The sequence below is a fragment of the Gekko japonicus genome, unplaced genomic scaffold, assembly GCF_001447785.1.
Source record: "Gekko japonicus isolate JY-2015 unplaced genomic scaffold, Gekko_japonicus_V1.1 scaffold531, whole genome shotgun sequence".
Classification (NCBI taxonomy): Eukaryota; Metazoa; Chordata; class Lepidosauria; order Squamata; family Gekkonidae; genus Gekko; species Gekko japonicus.
In genome coordinates, this window is record NW_015162494.1 from 38,504 (window position 1) to 66,053 (window position 27,550).

The 27,550-nt window shown below is 43.4% G+C and overlaps 1 protein-coding gene across 1 annotated transcript in view; it reads right to left on the bottom strand.

Moving 5' to 3' along the window:
* LRRC69 (leucine rich repeat containing 69) overlaps nucleotides 1-23,007 on the bottom strand; it is a 39,738-nt gene extending 16,731 nt beyond the window's left edge. The window contains exons 1-5 of the mRNA XM_015406054.1: nucleotides 22,825-23,007; nucleotides 19,275-19,401; nucleotides 17,535-17,607; nucleotides 14,582-14,777; nucleotides 10,194-10,265 (exon numbers count right to left, since the gene is read on the bottom strand). Coding sequence (XP_015261540.1) covers nucleotides 10,194-10,265; nucleotides 14,582-14,777; nucleotides 17,535-17,607; nucleotides 19,275-19,401; nucleotides 22,825-23,007 — 651 coding nt within the window. The remainder of the gene's footprint in view (nucleotides 1-10,193; nucleotides 10,266-14,581; nucleotides 14,778-17,534; nucleotides 17,608-19,274; nucleotides 19,402-22,824) is intronic.
* Between the last annotated feature and the right edge of the window lie 4,543 nt (nucleotides 23,008-27,550).

Consider the following 27,550-nt stretch of genomic DNA (forward strand, 5'->3'; position numbering starts at 1 on the left):
ACGACCATCCGAGGGAAAAACATTGAGTTTTCCCTCGGATTACCGTGGCCCCGCCCCCAGCATGCCCGGCGTGGCCACGTCACTTCTGGGTGACGTGCACGTCAGGGTGGGGTTCCCCCCAGGGCCCGATCCGCCGCCGCTGGGAAACGGGCCTCTGGGGCGGGGGTTTCCCCGCCCCCCGGGAGGACTTGGCAAGCCTACATAAGAAACATCACAAGAATCATAACTGTTTATTCCAATAAGGCGAAAAGGGATCACAACAAATAGTAGGCACAATATAGCCAAGCAGTTTTAAATTGCACTGTTTTCATTGAGAGAGAATTTATGGGCCCCGCCCCCTGTACCTCCCCCGGGGGAACTGCGATCCCCCGCGTTCCCCCATAAGAAAATGACCTCTGATCATAACTGTTTATTCCAATAAGGCGAAAAGGGATCACAACAAATAGTAGGCACAATACAGCCAAGCAGTTTTAAATTGCACTGTTTTCATTGAGAGAGAATTTTAAGAAGTACTCTAAAAAGTGCAATTAACAGGCCTTGGGAGTTCACATTATATGCAAATACACATTTTAGAACCCCAGAATTATGTTTTAAAGCACAAAGTTAAAAATCCTGCATAGTACCAGGCTTCTTTCAGGGGGAGAAACAGTCATCTTCCCCTCCATATCTATTTATTAATTTATTTATCGAATTTCTACCCCGCCCTCCCAGCCAAAGCCGGCTTACAAAAGTCACCTTTTGGCCTTTATTTTTTGCTCACATACACTTCTGGCCTATAGACAGATTTAGTTTTTCCCTCTCTGCTAGTACTTGAGGTTTATAGATCCAATGAGTCGTATTTTAATGCCAACGTACACACTGCTTATATTATAGAACACTTGCAATCTTTCATTCCTTTTTAACTTACATAATTCTCACACTTGTAAAATGATAGGTCCAAGAAGGGTTTTTGGTTCAGAATCTATTTGGTTTTATAATGTGGTTCTTTGCATTTTCATCACTGTTTGAACTTTTCCCTCTCAAATGTGTATTTTTCAGGTGGAGGCTTAAAGATGGATGGAATAATCCAGAAAATGGACTGCAACTCATTTCAAAGTTTTACAAGCCTGTGTAAAGTGCAATATGCACACAAGAGCCCTAGTTCCTCCAAGGGTCCAACTATTTTATTTATGTATTTCATATATTAGGAATAAGGCCCGTTGTGAAAATAAATACAACGAGATCTAGAAAGAGGCTCTGGGAGAGTGCTCTGGCTTTGGGCAAACAGTGTCAATTTGCTGTGGCAAGGTCAGCAGGGTATAATGACAGAGTCCACTGTTTTCTCCAGAGGAACTGATCTCTGCTACCTGAAGAGCAGTTGTAATTTTGAGTGATCTCTAGCCCTCACCTGGAGATTGGCAACAATTGTTACCCAGGACAAAATGGCTGGTTTGGAGGGTGGAGTCTATGGTATTCTACCTGTCTGAGGTCCCACCCCTACGCAAACCCCACTCTCTCCAGGCTCCACCCCTCAAATCCCCAGGAATTTGCCAGCCTGGAGTTGGCAATCCCATCTCCTTCCTAGCTAACAATAAACCTACCATTATCTGCCCCTTTGACTTCAGCTGACTTCTGCCCTCCCTTCTGCAGTGCAGTTGTAATTTTGAGTGGTCTCCAGCCCTCACCTGGACATTGGAAACAATGGTTCCCATGAGGGACTGACTGGTTTGGATGGTGGAGTCTATGACATTGTACCTGTCTGATGTCCCACCCCTCCTCAAACCTCACCCTCTTCAGCTTTATCCCTCAAATCTCCAGGAATTTCCCATCGGGAGTTGGCAACCCTATCAGGACTGGCCCCAATGTGTTTTCTCCCAAAGGCCAAAATAGCTGACAGGACCAAGCTTAGTTGCCTACCAACAGGCACTTAGGGGAAAGTAGGGTTGCCAGCTCTTAGGAGGGAAATACCTGGAGATTTGGGGGGTGGATCCTGTGGAGGGCAGCATTGGGCGGGGGGGAGAGAAGAGTGAGCATGGAGCAGCTGCGAAATCACCCTCAGTCTCAAGTACCCAGTTTCCCCCCTCCGTGCTGGAGATCTGTCTGTTCCTTGGACTTTTCTCTGAATAACAGAACTACAGTCCTTTCCTGTGTGTTTTGGTGTGCTGGTGTTTTTCTTTTAAATGGAGGTCTGCCCTTTGACTCCGGCAGGACCCCTCAGCAGAGTCTTATCTGTCCCTCTGCTCTGTGAGACCCTATCTCTGTGCCACAGACTGAGAGTTTTCGCTCAGAAGGAAGCCACTAAAACCCCCTTCTCAATAATAACTCTCTCTCAGAACCGAGCTGTTCAAACTGTCAGCTCTCTCTCTCTCCATGCTTCAAGACCTCAGCTGCCTAACTGTCGAGATCTTTCCCCCTCCGAGCCCCCTGCTGGATGCATTCCATTGTCATGGAGGCGGCTCAGCAGTTAGAGTGAGCCTCTGCCACTGCCTACGCTCAGACTGTTTTTACGTAGTTCATCACAGAGTGCTATGGGTAGTCAGGCTTAAATATCTAGTTCTAGAAGGTTACAGAATGGAACCATAGAGCCATAGTAATGTCTTCAATGTCATTTTGCACCAACTGGAGTCTCCAAGGGAAGATTCATGGAGAGACTGTGAACAGTAGTGTGGCCACAAGATGGCTGAAAAACAATCATGCCCAGTGGGGAACGTTTATCTGTTTCAAACATTACAACCCCTTCACATCTCTTCTGAGTCATGGCACTAAATGTAATAGTCCGATGAAGAAGATTTTGAATGATGCACAGGAGAAAAACACACCAAATTAAAATAATTGCATAGGGTCACCGTGCTGGTCTGCAGTAGAACAGCCCAGGGTGGGATAGAAGTATTGAAGCATCTCTTGTCCGACTTATACAGGATCAAGGGAGCTTTGAGTCTCAAATGCTAATACCCCAAAAATCTTCTTGGACTCTGTGGTGGTACTAGACTTGAATCAAGCAAAATAGAAACAATGACGAGACCTTAAGTTCAGAAGTCCACCCATCGAAGAAACTCAGCCAATTTGAAACAAACAGAATGTTTAAATACAGAGAGCATTAAGGCAAAAATAGTCAATTCAGTCATTTGGGAAGCAAATTTGGGCTCAGTCCTTTTTAGTTATTTCTCACATGAAGTGAGGATTATGGAATAGATATGGTGATCGAAGAAAGGCTATGGTGGTCCAAAGTCACTGGTGGTGGATTTCTTGTATCACCCAACTTGAAGGGTAGCCCCCGATGGGTAGGGACATTCCTGTAGATTTGGGGGCAGAGCCTGATCCCGGACAATGAAAATTTCACAGAGAGCCATCACGGTTTAATAGTTAGAGTGTTGGACTGGAATTTGAGAGATGCAGGTTTGAGTCTAACATGGAACGTTCAGTTAGTTACTCCTTCTTAGCCTAACTCGCCTCAGTCACTAGGAGGAGCAGATGGTGGTGCACCATGAAGAATTTTTCATTTCTTGCTTAGAGGAAAGCCTGGCGTAGACCTCCAAATGTATAAAAGTGACAAACTGACAAGTAAGAAGAAAACCATAGCGGCAACAAGTTGGTAGGAGAGTGTTCTGTCTTCTAAATGCTGCTGTTCTCTCTGTGATTCTAGCTTCTTCCTTTCCTGAGACACTACCAGCTTCACAACACATCCGTGGGTGGAAAGGATTTGGGTGAAAACGGGAACCCGGGAACCCACTTGGACATTGTGAACATGATCATCTTGCCCAACTTTTCCATCTTGAGTGTGAAAGTTGGGAGTATAGAACCACAGGCTTCAGGGGAGCTGCAGCTGACCATTGATCCGGATGCTATTGTGTGGCCCCCCTGGTATAAGCAGGTGTGGAAAGTCATTAAATGCCTTCTATTTTCATTAAGGTTGCATAAGGTATAAAGATCTGTTTAGTACAAAACATGAAACCTTCGTGAGAGTCTTGTGAGCCTTTGATTTGAAACAACAGTTATCAAAGTGGCCAGCAATAAGTACATGAAATGTAAAATTTAATTCCATCAATCCTTTATGAAGACATATATAAAGTATTATTTCCAAAGGAATTAGTTCTCATTTCCCTAGATAATGCTCCTCGTCTTTGTGCGTAGGAGCTGCCTGATTCCAGGTGTACCAAAGGCTGCCTCCCTGGACATGTGAAAGTGACCCTGGAAGGAAAGTCCATTTGCTGCTATAACTGTTCTCTGTGTGGAGAAGGAACGATCTCCACAACCCAGCCAGCGTCTTCTGACTGACAGTTCAAGCCTCCAAACACTGTTGGTGTGCATTGGAACGTTGGGCCCCACTACGGCTTTATATATAAGGGACAGATACCCAGCCTTTCTCCCCAGACTCCAAGTGACTTACATTGTTCTCCTCACTTCTATGTTAGCCTCACCACCCTGTCTGACTAACCCAAGATCAGGCTGACTGTTCCCTACCACCACCACATGGCAGAGTGGGTTTTTGTACCTGGGTCTCTCAGACCATAGTTCCACACTCTAACCCTTACACCACACTGCCTCTCACTACACAAGACACTGTTTCTGAGTCTGTGCTGGGTCAGGTGTGTGGGCTTGTGGCAACAGTGGCATGCAGGTGGAGGAGGCTTGAGCCTCCTCCCACACCATTTTTCCAGTCTGCACTGATCCCAGGGATTCACTATTTATTCTACTGGGGAAATACAATATTTACAGATTAATTTCCCCAACAGGGCAAACTGTGGCTCTTTGGGGCCATTTCAGGCTGGGAAAACAGCACCAAGTGGGTTTAAGCCACCTCTCCTCATAAATCACGGTTCTGATATGAGCCAGCCTCCACATACTTGAAAATCTAAGCTTCAGCCTAGAACTCTAGAGTACTCTGCTTAACAGTAATTGGAGATGGTCCCAGGAGCAGTGCATCATGTAAACATGCCTATTATTTCTTACCAAAATCAAGCAGGTTACAGCCAGGGAGTATCTTCAGAGAAAACACTCCAGATCAATTCAGTTTTCAATATTTATAGGTTTTCAAAATGTTCCAACAATAGCTAGCTCTCTTACCTGAATAAGGGCTCATATTCTTGGCTAGTGAACTATAATTTCAAACACCATACCAGTTATCTATATCAAAATAATTTCTTCAAGTATATAAAAACAATGGTAGTTCACTCTAGCTACTTTTTATGCTAACAATATCTGTTGTATCAACCTGGTTATATATTTTATATTATTATATGCATCCTGTGTGTAACTCTGCCATATGATATACATGTGTGTCGTATGATTGATTACATGTTGGCCCTCAATCACCCTTCAAACTATATTTTAATTTCTACATTCAGTTGGACAGTCTTGCCATTCTCAGACACTTCTCCAGGTCCCAGACACACTACATCTGTTAATACTAATTATACTATTTCTCCTGCTATATTAGTGTCTTTATTCCTTTGTTCTTTATTCTATTCAGGGTCTCTCTGGACTCCCTATTTAGCATGAAGCCAGGTCAGTCACTTGCAGAACCATCTGCCATGATCTCTGTAGTCAAGACCATCAACTGTACCCCAATATTTCTGGCTATATCTGTGATGGGAATTTCCTTGTGTGTCCCCAGAATGCTTTTCTCAAGCTGCTTTTCCTTCTTCTAAGAACTCTGCCCTCCCTCCAGCCATGTAGCTAGCACTTCCTCCTCTCTCTATCCAGTATGTCAGTTCCTAAATACAATGCTCTAACCCTTAATCAGTTTATTTAACTGACAATGTGCACTCTTTCAAGTTCCCACCTGTGCAAGGGTTGGCCCCCACTGCTATAGCTATTAGACTAGTTGGCTACACTGCAGCCATTCCTCCTTTGTAAAGTTATAAGTACGAATGTGGCATAAACAGCTGCTTAAGCATCTGAATAATAAGGGACAGTCACACATCCCTCAGATTCAGTATTCTTCACCCCGTACAATGGCAGTATTAATTGGTTGCCTTGAACAGGTTTTTGTATAGTATTTTTAGGGTCTGATTTGGAATCCTTGATGTATAGGAACTCAGATGTTAATCTGTATTTGCACAGGCAAGTACCCCAGGGCCAAGTGTACAACAGCTATGCCGCAACAGGTAGCTGTGACTTTACAACCGGCTCCAGCTGGCAGACCCTGGAATAGATCCCTCAAACCTAAATTATGGTCACCCTGAGCTAAAACATTCTGCCATTCATTAAGCATACAACTGCAGGGATGACCTTAGCCTAAGTCCCTCAGTGATGGCAGTTGGAGGGTTGGAAAGACAGCTGATGACAAGACTATCCTGGCTTATATTATGAATGATCCAGGTAGCCATGTCACCACTGGTACAGTTACTATTCTATTCCTAGCAGGAGTATTATTAGTATATATACTGTTCAGCGTGCTATGAAAATCATGCTCAGAGATTTCTTGCATTATCAAACAGGGCCACAGCAAATCTTTTTGTTGCATGAGTTGGAAAACTCAAAGGGTGGCCTCTTTCTTCTAATTAACATGGAACACCATCTGCTAGGAAGTTCTCTTGCACAAGTCTCCTTGAAATGCACAAATACTGCACAAGAGCAGTATTTATTTTAATAGTGCTTGCTCAACACTTCCCATGAAGTTGGTCAGATCTATCTGATCCCATTCTGTCCAAAATCTTCTTCTAAGATAGCCGCCTCACCTAACTTTGTGGTAAGGCTTATCTGTTATCAAAACCGGAAACATGTATATTCTTGTACTCTTGCAACAATAGAGATGACATATTCTTATGTACACATATTCTTTAAAACTCATATACATACAGGTATGTTGTCCATGCTGCTATTAGAAACACCAGTCGTTTGCTATGTAACACATATATTTGTTCAAAGTAGGCAATAGTTTTGTGCTCATATATTACACTCAGATTCCAGTATTTGCTGTACCAGACTCAAAGGCTATCGATGCAAAATTGTTATACAAATTAATATCCAGTCAAAAATAGGAGATTGAAGTCAAAATAAGGAGGAAGATCTTGTATTTAATTGCAATCAAACACAGAAAACAGTTAGGCCAAATAACCCACCAAAACTGACTGCTTTCTGAGCCCAATCAGGAAATACATGAAGTTAAATACTTAATATGACATCATTATACCATCATCATAAAAATAATATTCAAAAAGCATAATTGGTTACAAGACATTAAACAACATTTAAATAAAAATCTCCTTATTGGTCAAATGTAAAGAAAGGTGTGTCTCTACAATAGCGTCACGTATTTACTTGACCTGACCTGAGTAGTATCGGCCAAGGCTTGTTCTCACCCAAACAAAGGTGTTTTTCTCTGATAGGAGTTAAAAATCCTTTTTGACCCAGATACTATATTATAACCTAAACAATTAGAACCATAAACCTTATACCTTCTTCTGTACCAAAAGAATGCTATTGTCTTGTCTGTTAACATCAGCTGGAAAAATACCCTGACCTACAAAGAAAGAGAGGCCTTCTATCTAACAGGCCTTCATTACATCCCAGTAAAATCTTATTTAATAATAAATCTATAAAAACCAGAGAAATATGAATAATCAAAAAAGAGGGAAATCTTTATAGTCCCATCTATACTACAAAATCATGACAACAATTGTTCCTTAGAATTTTTTTCTTTTTAGTATTTTCTGTACTATACTTGAAGAAACATGAACATTTGAGCCTTTAACATAATTTAGTACTGCCCTCAGGTGATTGCTGATATTATTGCAATCACATATTCAAACACCAATCAATATATCAAATTCCCAACATGGTCCCATCTGTGGACACTTAAATCCAGAGACTGGGGTCATGAAAAAAAGGGCAGATCTTTCTACAAATCTCAAAAAATCCCGATTTGCAAAAAAAAAAAAACCCACAAAAACACACACACACCCCAAATCTTTAAAAGGGGGGGGGGTTAAAAACCCCCAAAATAATAGAGGTAACTCCTTTGGCTTTGAATGCCCCCAGTGGCTGTTGCTGGGCAACCATAACAACATTTTCAACCTTCAAGCCTTGGTTTCTGTCAGTAAAAGGTGAGGGAGGGGAAAGACCCTTTCCAGGGATGTTTTGGCCTTTGAGGGAGGACTCATTGGGGCCAGAACCAACAGCAACCATCAGGAGATTTGCTACTACCCAGTGGCATACCAAGAGGGTCTGGGGGGGTGACCCGCCCCAGGTTACCATCATCTCCATCCCTGAGGGATTCCTTTCAGAGTCCAAAGAGCCCAGCCACCAAGCTTGAATTGAGGCTAGTGCTGTGCATTTAGCAGATTTACTTTGCATCGGTGCATGCCTTTCCCTCTCACATGTGCACACAAGGGAAGGTTAGGGAGGCATGGCCAAATACAGGGCACCAACACAGCTCTAGGCTCTGGCATGCACTTTTCATTTCCCTCTCACATTTGTGTGCAAGGGAAGGTTTGGTTTGGGAATCATGGCTAAATGCAGCACAGTTCTAAAGAAGCAAAATGCACAAAAGTTGGGGGTGGGGAGTAGGAGAGCACACACACACACCACATCCCTCTTCTCACTGTCTCTGCTCCAAGGCTACCAGGAAGTTGAGCCCTGTTTGCAAGTGATCAACATAAGTCTACTAGGCTCACTCAAATCATTTTATTTGGCTCCTCATGCATTCAAATAAGTGCATTAATTTGCAATCCAGCTTCTTAATGAGTGAGAGAGTTCATCATAAGTGATAAGAGTCCATGTGTGAAAAGAGATGATTCTGTGCATCTTTGTTGCCGTGAGTGATCTCTAACATAACGGATGGAAAATACTAATAAAGGAGTTTGGTGGGCTGGCTAGCTACCTGGAAAGGGAACCTATTTATAACCAATAAGGAAGGCTGTCTCAATGTGGCCTAAGTCCCATCATGCATTACTTTAAAGGTACAGGACTTATTTTTCTTGCACTAATATAAACGGCTTGCTATGCTTTTCTATACACCCTGCTGGGACAGCACATTTTCTTTATTATTTTATGGACTAGAGTCCCTACATAACCAGGAATCTTGCTGCACCATAAAGACTACCTTGATGCCTGTGGTATCCATCATATTGACATCAGGTAGGGCTGGCATGCCTCTAACTTCGCCCAGAATAGAGGAGGGAGGGGGTGTTAAAAAAATTATCCGCCCCTGGGTGCCAAATAGGCTAGGTATACCACTGCTGCTACCCAACTTGTATGACTCATGGAGGCCTCACTGTTTGCTGCTGTTCAAAAGGGAAGCCGCTGTGCTGTAGTGGTCAGAGTTTCATACAAGGATTTGGGAGACCCAGGTTCAAATCCTCACTTTGCTATGGAAGCTTGCCAGGTGATCCCATGTCTTCAGCACTTCCAACCACAGAATCCTCATGTGATATGCAATGAATTTGGAACACATTGGAGAAGGTACCAAAATAATAGTGCTTGTTAAGCTTGCATGATATGATATACAGAGACCTTTATTCTGTACCAGTATTCATGTTCTATCAGCCACAGAGAGGTCACCATGGGTAAAGAAGAGAAGAACCCACAATCTCCATGTTAGGTTTTGCTTCTCATGTAACCCATAATGTGATCAAAGGAACGGGCCTACACTGGGTGCTATTTTCAATTTCTTTTTACAGTGGCTATTACAGTTATATTCTGCCTTTCTTCCAGAATGGTGGTATGGAGACCTCCCATCCAGGCATTGATCACCCCTAGACTTCTCAGCTTCTCCTCAGCAAGGATGCTGCACCTGGTGCCTACAGACCGTACTCTGGGACTAGTAAAACTGTTCCCGACCTGCAGGCTCAGATATATATTTAGGTCAAAGTGAGACTTCTGGATGAGTGCATTGTTCTAAGTGAGAAACTTCTGAATCGCATGTGTCTTTGTATGCATTACTTTTCATTGACCAGTAAGGCTTTTGTTCCTTTAACAAGGCAAGTAAAAAGTTTTTTGAGATGCACAGCATTTTGAATACACATGGAGTACAGTTTGTCAGCTACCTTAGGCGGCTTCTTTTTTTTTTTTAAGGAAGAGTAGTTGTAAATTTCAAAAACAAATAAGTGCATAAATGATATGTCAATTAATTCAAATAAAGCAGATTTTAATAATGAATACCAGCATATTCCTATATATATAACAGCGTCATTGTTTCTGAAACTCACTCAAGTAATTTCCACAATCTACAGATTATTCAGTGTAAGGTATTTATTCATTTTCATACTTACTGCTGTTGGGAAAATCTGAATGTTGTTTCCTGCTAGATCAAGAACTCGAAGACTCGCCATTTTGCAAAGTCCCTAGTTAAAGATGATTAAGAAATACAATAAATGCCAAACTTCAATAAATGCCAAACTTCCTTCAAGGAAGGAAAGGGGTCTTAAATGTAGGAAACTGATAGGAGAGAAGAAAACAGTTGCCGGTGGAAGAAAAATAAAAACATTAAAAGAGAAACTGGAAAAGGTTTATAAGGCAGGCCTTGACAAATTTTCTTAGGACTTAGGGGGAGCCAACCCCCAAATAAAGAAGCCAACAATCATCCATACCAAATGCAGTTTTTTAAGCATTAAGCAAATTTAATGTTGCCTCTAAGTTATAAATGAGGTTGCCAACTGGTCTGGAAACAAATGTCCTGTCCCTTTAAAAAGGTAAAGGTAAAGGTCCCCTTGCTCAAAAGCCAGTCGAGTCCGACTCTAGGGTAGCGGGGCTCATCTCTGTTTCAAAGCCGAAGAGCCAGCGCTGTCCGAAGACGTTTCTGTGGTCATGTGGCCGGCATGACTAAACACCAAGGAGCACGAAACGCTGTTATCTTCCCACCGAAGTGGTACCTATTTATCTACTTGCAATTTCTTGCTTTCGAACTGCTAGGTTGGCAGGAGCTGGAACTAGAGACGGGAGCTCATTCTGTCATGTGGCAACTCTCGAACTGCTGAACAACTGACCTTCCACAGCCTGCAGTTCAGCGTCTTAACTACTTGAGCCATCGCAGCTCCTCCTGTCCCTTTAGGAGAGGATTAATGGGACATTATTTATTAGGTACTATTGTTTACCTCCATGCCACAAAAAGCTTCAGCAGTCTGTTCCTTCACAGTAAGCCTCTATTAAAGGGACAGGACATTTTTTCTGCTCACAAGTTGGTAACCCTAACTTCAGCAGATGAGTCTCTACTCTAAGAGGTAATAACATCAGGCAGTTGTAAAGAGCAGGGCCTTTACTACGGCAGGCCCAAGCCCCTGGAATGTCTTCTTGAATAAGGTCATTTTACTCCTTTCACGAGGTACAAAATGTTTTGTTCATGTGAGGATGTCTTTCTGAAGAGGCATAGTCCAGGAAAAACTTGAAAACCCTCCCAACCTCCTTCACGAACTAAACCCATGTACCTGTCATTGGAATAAACACACATTCTTCCCCAGTTTTGCCCCAACTCCCTATTTTCTCCTCTTTCTTTGTAATCGTATATCAGATTTAAGATTGTAAGCTCCATGGGGCAGGGACTTGCATTTTTGTGCTCCGTAAAGCATCATACACCCTGACAGTTCTGTGTGACAAAAGCCACATCACTTGATTCAGCTGGCCCTAAACTAATGATTTCTGGTAGGACAGCATGCTAAGCATGTCAATAAAAACCCTGTAGGACGTAAAAGACATGTATTGCAGCATCAACTTTTGCAAACTCAAGCCTTTTTTGTTTAAGATAATGTTGTAAGGTACTAGACTGCTGTGTAATGGGAACTGCTACCAGGGCAGGGCATTCCTTTCAAGGGCTGACTCCCCCTTCCCCTCCTCTTCCTGAGCTTTAGGCACCACGAGCAAACTTCAGACTACAATGGTGACCTAGTGCCTGCAATTCGTTTAGGCCTGCCATAAAGGACAGCCGAAATTTCAATGTCTTTCTATAGTAATACATTCCAGGGTAGAACAAAGCCTGAGTCCAGAGGTGCCTTGAACTTTGTTCTCCTGCTTCAGGCCAACACGGCTACCCACCTGGATCTAAATTCTAAAGTAAATACATCTAGCTGCTTGCTGGTAGAGCTGCCGCCTTCCATTCTAAACAAAGAATGTTATTTTAAAAACTACATGGGTCCTGTGCTGTAGTGTTTTATTTGGCGGTTCAAAAACGAATACATAGGCCACTAAAGACACTTATTTGCATCTGCTGGAGCTTTTTCACTGGCAGAAGGATTTCCTCCCATGGAGTGTATGTTTCCCAGGAACAGCCCAAGTAAGGGGCATTTGGGGCTGCAGTGGAAGGTGAGAAAGTCCTCCTCCACAGGCAGAAATCCGTCTCCCTGTGGAAAAGCTCCAGTGGATCCAAGCCTACAGTCATAAGTCTATGCAGACATGAGAGTTACCAAGCTTCAATTTAGATCTACCAGTATTAAAATAACACTTTCCATCTATGGCAAAAACAGCACAAATATTTCTTTTTTCCTGCTCACTGTAATTCTTCATTTTCTAACATCCAGATTTTTTTTAGCTTTTCCCTTTCTCTATATGGGGAATACCAACAGTGTGCTTATCTAAATTCCCAGGCTCTTAGTCCTAAGAAGCAAAATCATGTAAACACCTTTTCTATTTTCAAAATTGCTGTGCTTCCTAGTCTTCCATATCTAATTCTTTCTTCCTAAAATTGCTTGCATCATCTTGAAAATGCAGTGGAAATAAATGCAGGTTTCTTAGCTTATTTTATTACTTCAAATTTTATTAACATCAGACTTCAGGAGTCTGCTAGCTGCCAAGTTTCAACAGCTGTGTTTTTTCATCACTTTCTTTTATAATAACCATCTTGACTCCTTTCTGTGTAATTCTGGTTATTTGGTTTTACAGGAGACAAAGGTCATATACAAATCAAGGGCATGTCTAATATTCCAGAACTGTCTTCATCTTTGCTGCACGGGATCCAATCCAGTTTGTTCTGATTGCCTGTAAGCACCAGGCAATGCGAGGAGTGGAGGAACAACCCATGTGAAGTAAAAAGCAGGTAAGTGCAGCATAGAAGAGAAAGCGGTCAAAATCACCCCTTGTGCCTCTTGAGTCAATGGAACCTGTATTATCAACAGAAGGGTCCTCTGCCAACAGAAAGGAAACACAGGATCCAACCCTGCACATTATGCTTTTATCACATTTGTACACACAAAAGCATAACATGCATTTAATAAGCAGATTGAATAATATGTTACTGAGCTGAGCCTGGGTGCACACACATGGTGGAAAGCACACAGTTTCTGCAGCGAAACATGTAAAGTGGCCCTTTGTGGCAAAACAATTTGCATTTACAAGTTTCACATTTTTATTGTCTTATGCTACTTAACATTAACATCATTGATCTACTTGAGATAAATGGGTGAGTACACACGTGCATGCCACCTGATGGCTGCAGCATTAACTGATGCCTTGCATACATGGATGAGCCATCACATCCCATGGACCTTTCATGTCATTTCATAGCATCTCAAAGATAATACAATTCACCATGTGCTGAGACGAGGGGGTTCCCTCATCAAAATGTCTCCCTCCCTAGCTTCTGAGCAAGGCTGGGTCTTGCTTGCTTGTTCAACGGCTCTTTGCCTGAGCAGGAAGTGAGGATGGCCCATTGGGTGCTGGGACAGAAGCATTACCACCTGAACTAATGGCATGGCGAGGATCCACCCTCCTCTAAGTGGTCTTTCTCCAGCCTGAGAACAGCCTCCAATCAGGGTTGCCAACGTCCAGGTGATGACTGAAGATCTCCCACTATTACAACTGATCTCCAGGCAACAGAAATCAGTTTGCCTGGAGAAACTGGGTGCTTTGTAAGGTGATTCTTTGGCATTATAGCCCATTGAAGTCCGTCCCCTTCCCAAACCCCACCCACCCCAAGTTCCACCCCCAAAATCTCCAGGTATTTCCCAACCCAGAGCTGGCAACCCTACCTCCAATAGAAGAGTCAATTAATTTGGAGGAAGTTTTCAGATTTCAACCAAAAGGAAAGGTGGGGTATGAATATTTTAATAAATCCACATAAATGGAGTTTGCTCAGTGGAGTGGTTTGATAGGATGCATCCCATGGTTATGGAAACATAGCAATATCCAACTTGTCAGATGCTAGAGGTGTTAATTTTTTTTTTTACTTTAGCATGACTTTACGTGAAATAATGTATTATAAAACAAGAACTTGAAAATTGAAGTTTTTTTAAACATCAGAGTTTGCTTTTAAATAATGACACAGAACACCCAGTTAAACAGCCCTTCTTCCAGGACATGCAGTCTAATGTCAATATCCAAAATGCTAACAAAACAAGCAGAAATTAGAAAGAAACCTAGATGTTGCCGGTCCATTCCATCACTGTGTCAAAGATATTGATCCCAAGGCAGGAAACCATCTTGTGTGAGTTCACTGCTCCCAGCTCACACAATTAGACCATTCATATGAACTGGACTTGTGCATCAGCCCCAATCCAATCTAACAACAGATGTATTTTGATTTATCATATCTATTCCACGAAAAAATATATATATTGGCAGCTCACGGAAGACTGAAATAACCAAACCACTTAAAATTATTCTTCTGCAGTCAAGGAAAAATTTCTGAATGGTGACAAGAAGAGGCAGTTCCCCAAGGCACAAAGCCACTCACTTCAGGGAGCTCTTCTATTTGATTTCTTGACAAGCTCAAGATTTTGAGTTTTGTCAGGTGTCCAATCTCTTCAGGGAGTGCTGTGAGAGAATTGTGGGTCAAATGGAGCTCACGCAGCTTTCGGAGACAGCATAGCTCTCTGGGGATACTTTGCAGTTGGTTATTGTTTAAACTCAGGCACTCAAGATTTTCAAGCCTATGAAAAAAAACACAGTGGTATATTAACCCCCAAATCTCTCTTGCTTTGGTATGTTGTGCAGTGCTTGTATACAAACAGATTTTAATTACACAGATGCACAGTTGGAAGCTGTTAATTAGTCTGGCTATACATCTGTTCCCTTGCTGCACAATAAACTATTAATTTTATTTATATCCCACTTTTCTACCTAATTGGGACCCAAAGCAGCTCATCACATCGTTCTCCCATCCTCTAGTTTGTCCTCACAACATCCCTATGAGGTAGGCTAGGCTGAAAGTGTGTGATGGGCCCAAGGTCACCTGCTGAGCTTTTCAGGGCAGACCAGGGATTCAAACCCAGTTGTTTCAGCTCCTAGCGGGACACTCTATCTCTACACCACACCAACTCTCAAAATTCTGGAACATGTAGGAGCAGTTTTAACAATTCAGTTTACAACGCTATGCTGGGAATTATTAGGAAGGGAATTGAAAACAAATCAGACAGTATCATAACGCCCCTGTATAAATCAGTGGTGCAACCTCATTTGGAATACCACACCTCAAAAAGGATATTATAGCAGTGGGAAAAGTGCAGAAAAGGGCAACTAGAATGATAAATGGGTTGGAACACTTTCCCTATGAAGAAAGGTTAAAATGCTTGGGGCTGTTTAGCTTGGAGAAACGACGGCTGAGGGGTGACATGATCGAGGTTTACAAGATTATGCATGGGATACAGCAGGTTGAGAAAGAAGTAGTTTTCTCCCTTTCTCACAATACAAGAACTTGTGGGCACTCTTATGTTCTTACTTTTGGCAAGGCACAACTGCCTTTGTAACCTATAATGGAGAGAAAAGCCAGGGGGGGGGGGGGGGGGGGGGGGGCTGTATCACTGTCCACATAATACAAGAAGTGGATGGCCCTCTCTCTTAAACAGTGGCAGCTGAAACAGGGGAGATAACACCTGTGAAGAAGAATACAGCACTGCAGAGCACTCCTGAAAGATATGGGGTTTCTTGCACATATATGAGAAGGACCCCTGGATGAGGCTGTCTACTTTCTCATATGCAAACATAGGAGGATTTAGAGAAGGTCTTGAAATACTTCCCCTTGCTCTTCAGCTGGGACTTCTCACCTATTGCTTTAGAGGGCTCCAGCAGAACCCCCTATATCTATTGAGGGCCTCCCATCTCTCTACTGTTGGGGGCTATGTCCCTGGCTGACAGTCTGTTCTCCATCTCTGCATTATCTTGTTTTCTCCAGATCCACCCATACTATGACAACAAGCAGGACTGCTCTTTAGCCGGCTAACTGCCTGTCTGCCTGACCCTCCACACCACCAACTCATTTGGGCAGTTCCCACATGGATGTTTTGCTCCACCTTGAATTCTTTACAGCAGTGCTGTTTGGGGGAGCATCTATTAAGTAACAAAAAGTCAATCTCTAGCCCTTTTCTTTGCAGAGTTATCAGGCAAAATGAGCAAGTTGATTATTTCCCCTTTATAAGAAAAGGGGCTAGAGACTTTAAAATAAAAGCTGGAAACCAGTACATTGTTGCAATAGATCATTAGAATGTTATCATGCTATTGTGGTGGTGGTGGAAAGTGCTGTCAAGTCACAGCTGACTTATGGCGACCCCGTGAGGTTTTCAAGGCAAGAGACCTTCAGAGGTGGTTTGCCATTGCCTGGCTCAGCACCACAAACTGGGTGTTCCTTGGAGGTCTCCCATCCAAATACTAGCCAGGGCCAACCCTGCTTAGCTTCCAAGATCTGATGAGATCAGGTAAGCTGGGGCTATCCAGGCCAGGTTAGGGCTTATTATGCTATTTCAATAGGCCAATTACTGACTTTTTTAAAAAGCCAAGAAAAGCCCTCTAGTGGCAGGGAAGGGAATGACACAAGGAAAGTGCTAGGAAGTGGCTGCTGTATGGATGCTCCATGTCCTCGGCATTCACAACAGCATGACCTTAATTTCTCCCCAATGAGGGCCCAAAGGGGCTTACATAATTCTCCTCTCCTCTGTTTTATCCCCACAACAACCTTGTGAGGTAGGTTAGGCTGAGAGTGTGTGACTGGCCCAAGGTCACTCAGCTTCCACGGCACAAGCGGGGATTGGAACCTGGGTCTCTACACAGGGAATGGTCTCCATGTGGAAGCAGCCATGGTCTAGTCAAGTCATTCTCCCCCTTGTCAATCACTGTCTCTTGTTACACCCCAACTAGCTTATACATGCCCTAGATGAAGTGAAAGCCCTGCCATCAGCAGACACACCAGTCTGCCTTTCTCACTTGGACTCAAGGTGGCAATGATATATGCAATTCTACACAACAACAAAAACATCAATAACAATGATGCACTTTACCGATAGGAGAAACTTGAAAATCTAGTGATCTTTCTGTCATACACAGATAGTCAATTAATTGGGTCTGAACATTAACAAAAAGTTAAAAAGCCACAGTTCTTGTGTCTTTTCTCCAAATAAACATGACCAGATACAGAATTTCATACCAGGACATACTGGCTATTAAGAAAATCTGCACAGGATATAGTAGAATTGTCAGAGACCTGGAGAGAGAAAAATGTTCCGTCTGTTTAACAGAGGCATAAGGGAATGTTATTTACCAGGTGGTCTTATTTTCCTCTGAGCCATCATAAGCTTTAATTGTCCATTTCCACACATTTTGTTAAAGGTGCATGACATTTTTTTCTCCAGGTTGTTGGTAACCCTAGTATATAGCCAGTTCAGGTGAAGCTTCAACCATGTAGAAATCGAAGTTACCTGTGTATCTCTGGAGGAAGATAGCTAAGCTGATTGTTGTTCAGATTTAGAAGCACTAAATTCTGCAGTCCACCTATAAAGAAACATTACGTTAAGTGTTTGTTCTTCATACATTATTTTAATAGTTGTGTATTAACGATTTTTGTACTTGGATATTAAGGAAACAATTTTGTTTTCAAACTGTGATCCCTAGCTATTGTTTGTATGTCATAGTTAATTTCATTAATGCTTGCAGGCATGGTAAATTTTAACAAAGATGCTCCATTAGAGACACACTGTACTCTTAACAAAATAATTCCCCACATTTTAAGTAATTACTGCCAGATGGATGTAATATTTAGTTCTACAATGTTTAGCTGATTGATCAACAAAAAACCCCCCCAACAACACTGCCCTTGGCTAATCAAACAAAAGTTTTGGGGGGTTTTATTTGTACATATAAGTATTACAAACACCATAGATAGAAGATACTATCTCAGGACAGACTTCTCTCTTCTCTCTCAGAATAGGTAATGCTTCTTCTAAGATGACAACTGCTGCAACACTGCTAATTCATTAAATATGTATATCTTTGAATGACAGATGAACCAATTGTTTGAAAGACATTTTTTGTTTTGGATGCAATCCTATGCACACTTACCTGACAGAACCACACTGAACACAATGGGGTTATGAATAAACAAGAATGGGTACAGTTTATGCCAGGGGTGTTAAACAAACGGCTCGAGGGCCAGAACTGGTCCACCCAGGCCTTTAATCCAGCCTGGGAGTGGGGCTCTCTTCTCTCCCCCCCTCCCCTGCCCATCCTCACTGTTCTGAGCTTGAGCTGCCTGGGAGTATAAAGAGCAGAGGGCGGGGGTGCCTCTGAGCAGAGGGCAGGGCCGCCAAACTTCCCAGCCACTGTTGTCCTCCTCACAAGTAGGAGTGGGGGGGGATGTCCTTCTACTGTGATCCTTGTGCTTTTTAAAACTTGCTTTGCAAAATCCCACTATTCCCCCACCTTTCCAATTTAGGCAGGCATGTTTTAAGGGCACTGGGGAGGGGGGAAGGTTTGGGACCAGCCAGGGTTAAAATATAGAGTCCTTCAAACTCAAGGGACTCCAGTTTTGCAGAGAAATATTAGTTTTAACACACATGCCCTCCTGATTTGGAGCTCCAAAGGAATAATAGCAGAACAAGTGTTGAAGAGGACACTCTAAATTATTATCTCAAACTACCCAGTAAAAAAACAAAACCTGAGACCCTGGAGAGTCACGGCCACTCTAAGTAGACCTGGTGCGGGGGTGGGGGGACTTGCAATGCTCAGCTGTGACATGTTCTTCCCCCGGGTTCCTAGGCTCAGACCATTTATATGTGTAGTTTATATTTTTAAGGAGGGGGGTTGAGACTAACCACAGTTAAAATATAGAGTTCAACAAAGGACTTCAGTTTGCAGAGAAATATTAGTTTTAACACACACACACACACACACTTTCCTAATGTAGGGCTCCAATGGAATAGCTGCTATAATATCTTTAATTGTTTTCTGTGTCCTTTATAAGGTTTATATCTCTGCTACCTGGCATTACATTTTAGGACACACATGGCTCGGCTCAACAAAGTCCAATTTATGTCAAATCCAGCCCTCATAACAAATGAGTTAGACACAAATGCATTCACACAAGTGATCAGCTTTCTTAAATTGGGAAAATATTACTTATGCACAATATTTAATTTTGACATGATTTGTTATGATCTTACCACATACTAAGGGTGACATTCTGGTTATGTTGTTTCCAAACAAATAAAGCTTCTGTAGAGATTTGAGGCATGTCAGCTGCTCTGGAACGTCCTCAAACATGTTGTTTCCCAAATTTAGTACCTTCAACTATAATCAGATGCTCAATTAAATGATCTCATTTTTAGGACAACTATGATACATACATGTGTTACCACTTTTTAAAGATAACATTACATCTAGAGAATCAAGAATGCAACAATGTTTTATTTTTAAAACAAAAGGTATGAATGTACTTGCACATCACCACAATGGTAAGCTTGATCTCTGTGTACAAATAACAAAAGCAGCACACTGGGGCCACCCACAGACAAGACAGGGGTGTTAACATATCCTGAGAACTCCTGGGGATTCAGAAAAATATGAGTTTGTAAATTAATCAAAAGAAAAAGCAACTATCCCACCAAGTCTGATATTATCCAGGAAGCATATAAATTGAAGAACAGCTAAGCATCGGGGGGGGGGGGGGGGCCATTAAAAAGGCATTATCTTACTCAAGCCCCATCTGTCAAACCACAAATATAGGAGAACATTTACACTTATGCACTGGGATGCTCTTCCCTTAGCAAATACAGAGGGAAAGTATAAGAAAATCCCATTCGAGGAACGCATATGCCCCTGCTGTAATGTAGGCATTGAAAATCTAGAACATGTTATGTTCGACTGTGAGGCCTATAATAATCTCCGGAAATCTCTTTCATTCCCCAAGTTCTTACTTCTAACCAGTAAGCAAAGAGCCCGTATTATGAAAAACCTCCTCTCAGATAGGCACTCGGAGGTAACACACCAAGTGGCTAGATTTGGATGGAGTGTTTTAAGAATTAGAAAATCTATATTAACACAGCAAGCTAAATGTTAATCGTTTTATTGTTAACTGTCTACCTCCTAAGGAATTTATTATGTATTTTATAATGCATTTTACTGTTCTGTAAAGCCTTTTTACCTTTACTCATAGGTGTTTTTTACTACTAAGTTTGTAGTGTTTCAAATGTTAACTGCTGGCTTCGACCGTAAATGAAACTTTACCCTATAAACTTTATCCTATAAACTTTATCCTACTCAAGCTCCCAGGAGCAGTGTTCCCTCTAAGCTGAGTTAGTGTGAGCTAGCTCACAATTTTTTAGCCTCTGGCTCACACATTTTTGTCTTAGCTCAGGAAGGATGTTTCCAGAGCAAACTAATTATTACCGTAGCCAAATCGCTTGCTCACAACTTTAATGCCAGTAGCTCACACAGTAGCAATGTTTGATCATAAGACTCCACAGCTTAGAGGGAGCATTGCCCAGGAGTGGAGAATCCTAGAGAGAGAAATTTGGGTGGGGTGGGATTTCCAAATAATTCCCTCCTCACACCCAATTTCTCACAGGACTCCCGAGTCCCAACTTGTATATTACTACTACTAACACCTTCTACTGAGTTTTCAAATTAAGAAATGGGCTATAACAGATGGATCACGTTATTCTCTCAGGCAAAAACAACCCCAAGATTTAGCTACTGACAACAAATAGAAAGCTGTTGTTTAGTATTTGTTAGTGATGAAAAAATCCAGAAGTACCACACACTAGAAACTGAATGTAAAAGTAGCTCAGAAATTTCCCCCAGGATGATTTGTTGGTGAGTTTTGCACAGGCTATGATGACTGAACATTATCTTTGGTTAAAATGATGTATTCCCTGAGGACGAAGTGGCTAGTCCAAATCTTGAGATTTTGCCTTTAGTTGTAGAATGTGGTTTGGCTCATTTGCTTGAGAAATCTGCAAGTATTTTGGTTGCAGGTGTGTTTCTGTAATATACCTGCTTATTGCCCATAGTTTGCTATGGTTTTACCCTATATTTGTAACGTTGGTTGGACTAGTTAGCTTTTGGGCCCTCCCAGTGCTGTGGTTGACATCCAAAGAGTTATAAGTGTATGTATCCAAGGGTTTGCTCATGTTCAATACAATTTTTTATTACTTTTTAATTTTACTTTTCTTTGAACAGTAAGCTCCCAAATTCTGTTACGAAATAGCTTTTCAAATGATCTGCATGTTGGAATGGCCAAGGAAAGCTTCTATTTCCCACCCACATCATGAGTTAGAAAGGACAAACTGTAGGAACCAGATGCAGCTGCACCTGAGTCCATTATACCACAAACATCACTCTGCTCACATTCCAAGAAAGGAAGCTGGCAGAGCACTTCTCAGAATAATATACTGTGGTATAGCCAACACTTTCAACAACACTGCTTTCTGCATAAAGCATAAATATTTTACAATTATGGAAAAACACACACTTTCTTGCCACAGTCACGGGGCTTTGTGAATTTTTTTTTAAGTAATTTGAGTGTTACCAGGATATTTTTTTTAATGTTGGTTTTCAACAAGTGCATATTAGTCCTAGGTTGAATTACAACTCTGCCAACGTTGAGTATGTCATAAAAATAAAATTCCATAACCACTTTTACAATCCGTTAAACAAACAGAGGCTTAGAATGAAAGATGTAGACACCCTCCCCATCCAACCGTTCACAGTGAGTACCTTCTACATTATTCGATGTACGACTGTAGATTATCCTGATTTAAACTGATACAAGACTCAGAAACTAATGAGCAGAGTCCTGGTAAAGTCAGGGACTTCTCAATTTCACAATTCCAGTAAATTCAGCATGTGCTTAAATCTCTTCTATTGAAACCAACCAAGCTTTAACACTCTTCTCATTGTCTGCAGCCATTAAAAATGTAACATCTTTATCACATTATCAATTACAGCCTTGAATTTAATGCTGAGATAAAGCCTTATAATAAACAAAAATTGTCAAGCTGCAGAAGTATTTTAAATAGCTAGACTGCGGCTCCCAAGTCTTTTAAGATTCTTTTTTCTTGTAAGACAATAAGACCCAAATTGTTCACAGAATGAGCATCTCTTATTTAAGACCCTAAATCGAAATCACAGCTTTAAAGACCACGATGATATACAGGCCTTATAATAAATACTTCAAGGAGGGTGAATACATGTGCAACTAGCTATAAACGCTGTGTAATTCTCTTCTCTATGAAGGGTTTAGGGTACCTTTTATCATAACTGAGCAGTGGTACTTTCAGAATAACAAAATTTACAGGGCCCAAATCGTTTACCAGCAGTTAGTTGCCTATTAGAGCACAACTCTGACTTAACTACTCTTTTGTAGGAGTGCAGACTTCACTGCAGATAGGGCCAGTGGCGCGCCGGCTTAATGTTATCTTGTCGGCTGCTGATTAAAAAAAAAAGGGAAAGGGGGGGGGGGTTATGATTAACATTTGCATCCACACATCATTGGATAACGCATATTGTTGCACTACAGCAGTCAGTGACAACTGCTGGATTTTCTTGTGTGGCCAAGCCGGTGCGGCGTAGATGGCGCGGTTTTCTTCACAGCCGTATGGAACAGCGACAATCCTAGTCCCGAGTTTAAACGACCAAGGTTGGGTGAAAGACTAAAGGGACATAAACGGAGAGGCTGCCTCGGACAACGAGGTCTCTTCGGGGCAACCTCACCCGGCTCAGAGCCTCCATATCCGGGCGCAGCCGACACAACCTGTTGTCCCGCAAGTTCAGGCATTCCAGCGCCTTCATTTTGGCTAAGCCCCAGGGCAGGTGGTGCAGATGTCGCGCGGTTAGCGAAAGCGAGCGGGTGTCACGACCGCCTCGCAGCGCTCGGAGCAGCGGCCATTGCGGCATGATTCTTTCCACTTCAGCAGGCAAGAACGCCCAGCTACAGCGCTATAGAAACTGCAGACGCGAATAAGGCCGCCTTCCCCGTCGCCATGGAAACACCGAACGCGTCTCCGCGTTGAAGGCGTGAGGACGTCGTGGCCATGGCAACACCGGCATAGTACGGTGGCCGAGAAGTAGAAAAGGAGGATCTCCTGGTTGGTCGGTCGGCCCGTAGATGGGGAAAGCCGATCGGACTCGAAAAGAGCAGAAAAGAGATGCTTCAAAATGTGTGTTAACGTTACAACAGCGAAGATGGGAAAGACAAGAGGTTGGCTGCTGCTCTGTGACAGTTACATTTGCAACCCCCCAACGCAGTATCCAAAATCCACTAACCCTGTGCATAGGGTTGCCAATCACCAGGTGGCACCTGTAGCTCTCCCGCTAGTACAGTTGAGCTCCAGATGACTAAGATAAATTCCCCTGGAGCAAAAGGCTGCTTTTGAGGGTGGACTCTATGGCATTATACACTGCTGAGGTCCCTCCCCTCCCTAAGCCCCACCCTCCACCACCAAAATCTCCAGGAATTTCCCAAACCAGAGCTGGCAACCCTACCTGTGCATCTTTTTAGATGTATTACCCCTCAGCTATAAAACTCTCATTTATAGTGTTTTATTATACTACCAGTATTACCCCGAATTAGTGCTATGCAAGAATAGTTCTTATATTCTTCCACTTACTCCAGGAAGCACAGAGTAACACTGTTTCTCCCACCCTTTTTATATTCACAAAAAGCCTGTAAAGGGACCCACTTCTAAACCTACTCTTCTTTGAAGGACCTATTTCAAAATTTACTGTGGTTTTCAGGCCCACTTGCAAAGTATGTCCACACTCCTTTGCTCCTGACATAACACAGGAATTTCACATCTGTCGACACTGAACATGTTTTTCACTTTTAGCATTTATACATATTTACACTTTTAGCATTTATACATTTTTAGCATTTATACACATAGCAACTGATGTACCATGGCTATTTACCATGGAGCTTTCCAGAGCCGCCTCCTTCCTCCTGCTAACTCTGGCCCCGTCATACCGGCCGGAAAATGCGGGGGGGGGGGAGCGTGGCTGTTTGCCCCGGAGGAAAATAACGCACAGTTGCGCGATCAGTTCCGTGGAGGTCCCGTGGTTAGGGGGCAGGTGCCGATCACATGATGATCCTGCAGCGCGGCAAAGAAGCGGTGGGGCGCGATCACACCAGCAATCGCTAGGCGCCACTTCCGTGGCAAACGGGATGGATTTTTTTTTTAACTGAAGTTTGTGCATACGCATTACTGAGCAATCGTATCTGCACATCCGAAGGCGGGCGGTGGGCTTACCGGAGAGGGCGACAGACGCTTCCGGACCCCAACAGAGCTCCGAGGCATAGCCAATGGAGGGGGAGGGGGGCCCTCGTCACAGCCGCTCTAACCGCCTGCGCGACAGTGGCCATAGCAACCCTCCAGAGGCGGCAAGCCTGGCTGCAGTGGGAGGGGGCCTCTTTGTGCACATGCGCCGTTGGGCGCTCGTGCGCATCCTGTGGAGAGTTGGGGGGAAAAAACCTGTTCGCGATGGGACATGGGCGGGCGCCGGATGCCATGGGATTCCACCGGAAACGCGATCAGGTGCCCGCCCTTGCCCCGCTGTTTCCGGAAACTAGTACCTCGGAGGTACTAGTTTTTTACCCCGCATCTTCGGCGGGAAGCCTCGGGTTCGGCACGGGAGCTCTACGCTTCCCAGATGTGGTGGTGTGATCGCACCCAGAAAATCCACCTATCTTCCGTCTCTGTAGCGTGGCTAATGTTCCATGTGACCGCAGCCTCTGTTACTCTTCCTCCCTGCTGTTCTCTGCAACCAACCTGTGAGAAAATTACATCCACTTCCGGTTCCTGACCAGCTGTTCAGGAACTACTGCTGTAAATGTAGGCTAGGCTAAGAGAGTGGTAGTTAAGCAGATAGCAGAAACCCACCACAGTCTGACTATCCTATTGCCTCCAGGGACCCAGTGGCATCATAAAGTATATAGTTCTTCTATTGGTAGTTTCCCAAGGAGCTTTCAAAAGGGGGGGAATACATTTACTGTGAGCATCAGAACATGCAGTATTTACTCCAATACACAACTACCCTGGCCCCACTGGTATTTCTGGCCACTGTGTGACACAGAGTGTTGGACTGGATGGGCCTTTGGCCTGATCCAACATTGGCGTCTCTTATGTTATGTTCTTATGTATGCCATAAAAAAGAGGGGGTTGTCTTACATTCGTATACAAGTTAGTTATGTCGTTAAAAAAACCTGTGTGTTTAACTCTAGGCTGGGAGGATGGCCGTCTTACATTCAGGGTCACCTTCTTTTTGAGTAAATGCAGAATCATGAGTACTTCTAGTTCTGTAATCATGCTGAACAGTTGACAGCCACATCTAGGAGCAGATTTCTGTGACAAGATTTCTCCAACAAGTCTCCTATTCAAATAGCCCATAATTCATTATTTCTAAAAAGTGTAAAACCAACATCTATCCCAAGTTCTCCACTTTAAAAAAACAACAACCTGAACACGACAAGCACAGGGCAACCAGTTTTCTGATTTTTGCTTGTTTTTATTAACATAATTCCAACAGCCTACAACAGAGCCAGTACAGAATTTACAGCAGGCCTAAGTAAGATTCTACCCACTGTTATACGTGTTGACATGTACTGCCATACAAGTTCCCCTCCCCCCTATGACAAGCTTGTCTGTGCCCTTAAGGAACTCTGACAAGTAGAAGTGACTGGGATGATCCTAGTCAAATGCATGAAAGGTCAAAAGCAAGACGGGGGGGGGGGGGGGGGGAGCACAGGCCACAAAAGTTACAAGGGTGTGTGTGAACAGTAGAGGGTATCCCGTTTGACTCATAAGACTGATCCAACCTCAGACTTTACAAAGGAGTAGGTACATAATTTGGTAGGTACAAACATGGGGTTGCCTTTTTCCTGGAAAAATAGTGCTGCCATTCTGACTGCACTAAATTCCTGCATTTCAGTTGCAAATATTTAGTCATCATCCACTTATAATGTGGATGCTCTGGCTTGATTTTAATGGTATGCATTTATGTTCTGGCTTCTTTTTAATGGCTGTATTTTACTGAACTGTTTTAGTTATGACCTGCCTCAAGCAGGTCTTTGACAAGGCAGCATAAAAAATTAAATAAAATATAAACGACCATGGTATGATAATTCTGAATACAAGAAACAGGAACATACTTTTAACATTATGGATTACTGCATGTAACTGACCTTTGTGTACATAACAGTCAGGATATCAAATACACTATGTTTGGCTGCACCTTTACAGTGTAATCCTAAGGAGAGTTGTACCCTTCAAAACCCATTTAAATCAATCTGCTTAGAAAAGTGTAACTTTGTTTAGGATGGCATTGTTTATTGTGTCTTTACCATAATGAACAAGAATGTAATTATATGCATGGATTTTTTTAAAAAAGCAGCTGTATTTCAAACCTAGCACAGATGCAATGACGTTTGATCAGTAGCAGTTTTAAAGCCTTAGCTGCAACATCAAAGATTCAAGCTTTTGCATCATATAAATGTTAGACCTTGCAGACTGACTCAGCTTCCCTGAAAATAACATCTGTATAAGGGCCGTGGTGGCTTAGAGGGTAAGATGCTGAGCTGCAGACCAGAAGGTCTGTAGTTCCGTTCGAGACCCGAGTGCCATGTGACAGAGTGAGCTCCCGTCTCTGGCCCCAGCTCCTGCCAACCTAGCAGTTCGAAAGCAAGAAACTGCAAGTAGATAAATAGGTACCACTTCGATGGGAAGGTAACAGCTTTCCATGCGCCCTGGCGGTTAGACATGCCGGCCACATGACCACAGAGAAGTCTTCAGACAGCGCTGGCTCTTCAGCTTGGAAATGGAGATGAGCACCACCCCCTAGAATCGGATTCAACTGGGTTTTGAGCAAGGGAAACCTTGAACTAGTACCTCCATGTGGACAGTGGATACACTATGTGGCAGCATTTTTGACCTAACAGAATCCTGAGAATCAAGATAGCTGCAGGTACGCTGCACCTGTATTGTAAACAGGGCCGGCTCACCCGCTAGGCGAACTAGGCATTCGCCTAGAGTGCGGGCTGGCCCTTAGGGTGCAGGATGAGAGGCAGGGGTGGCCGCAGGAGCCTGGCACGCTCCCGGCACTAGGAGCCGGAGGAGCGCCCTCTCCATGGAGCCAGGCGCCGTGGCACCCCCTCGAGCCATCCAGACGGCAGCGGCGGCGTGCTGCCCGGAAGCACCAAGGTCCACCACCCTCCAAGGCCTCCGTTCCACCTCCTGCGCCCGCCTGTCTTCCTGCTTCCCTTCCCTCCCTCCCGCGCTGCAGTCGGTGCCCCGGGGGGGCCTCAGAGTCGACCTCTCGACTGGACTCAGAGAGGCGGCCCAAGCAGCAGCCTTTCCCCAGATTGTGCCGGCTGGGCGGAGGGGGCGGGTGCTCCTGGCTGTGCACTGCGGCGGCAATGGGGCTGGGCAGCCGGAGGGGCGGGGGC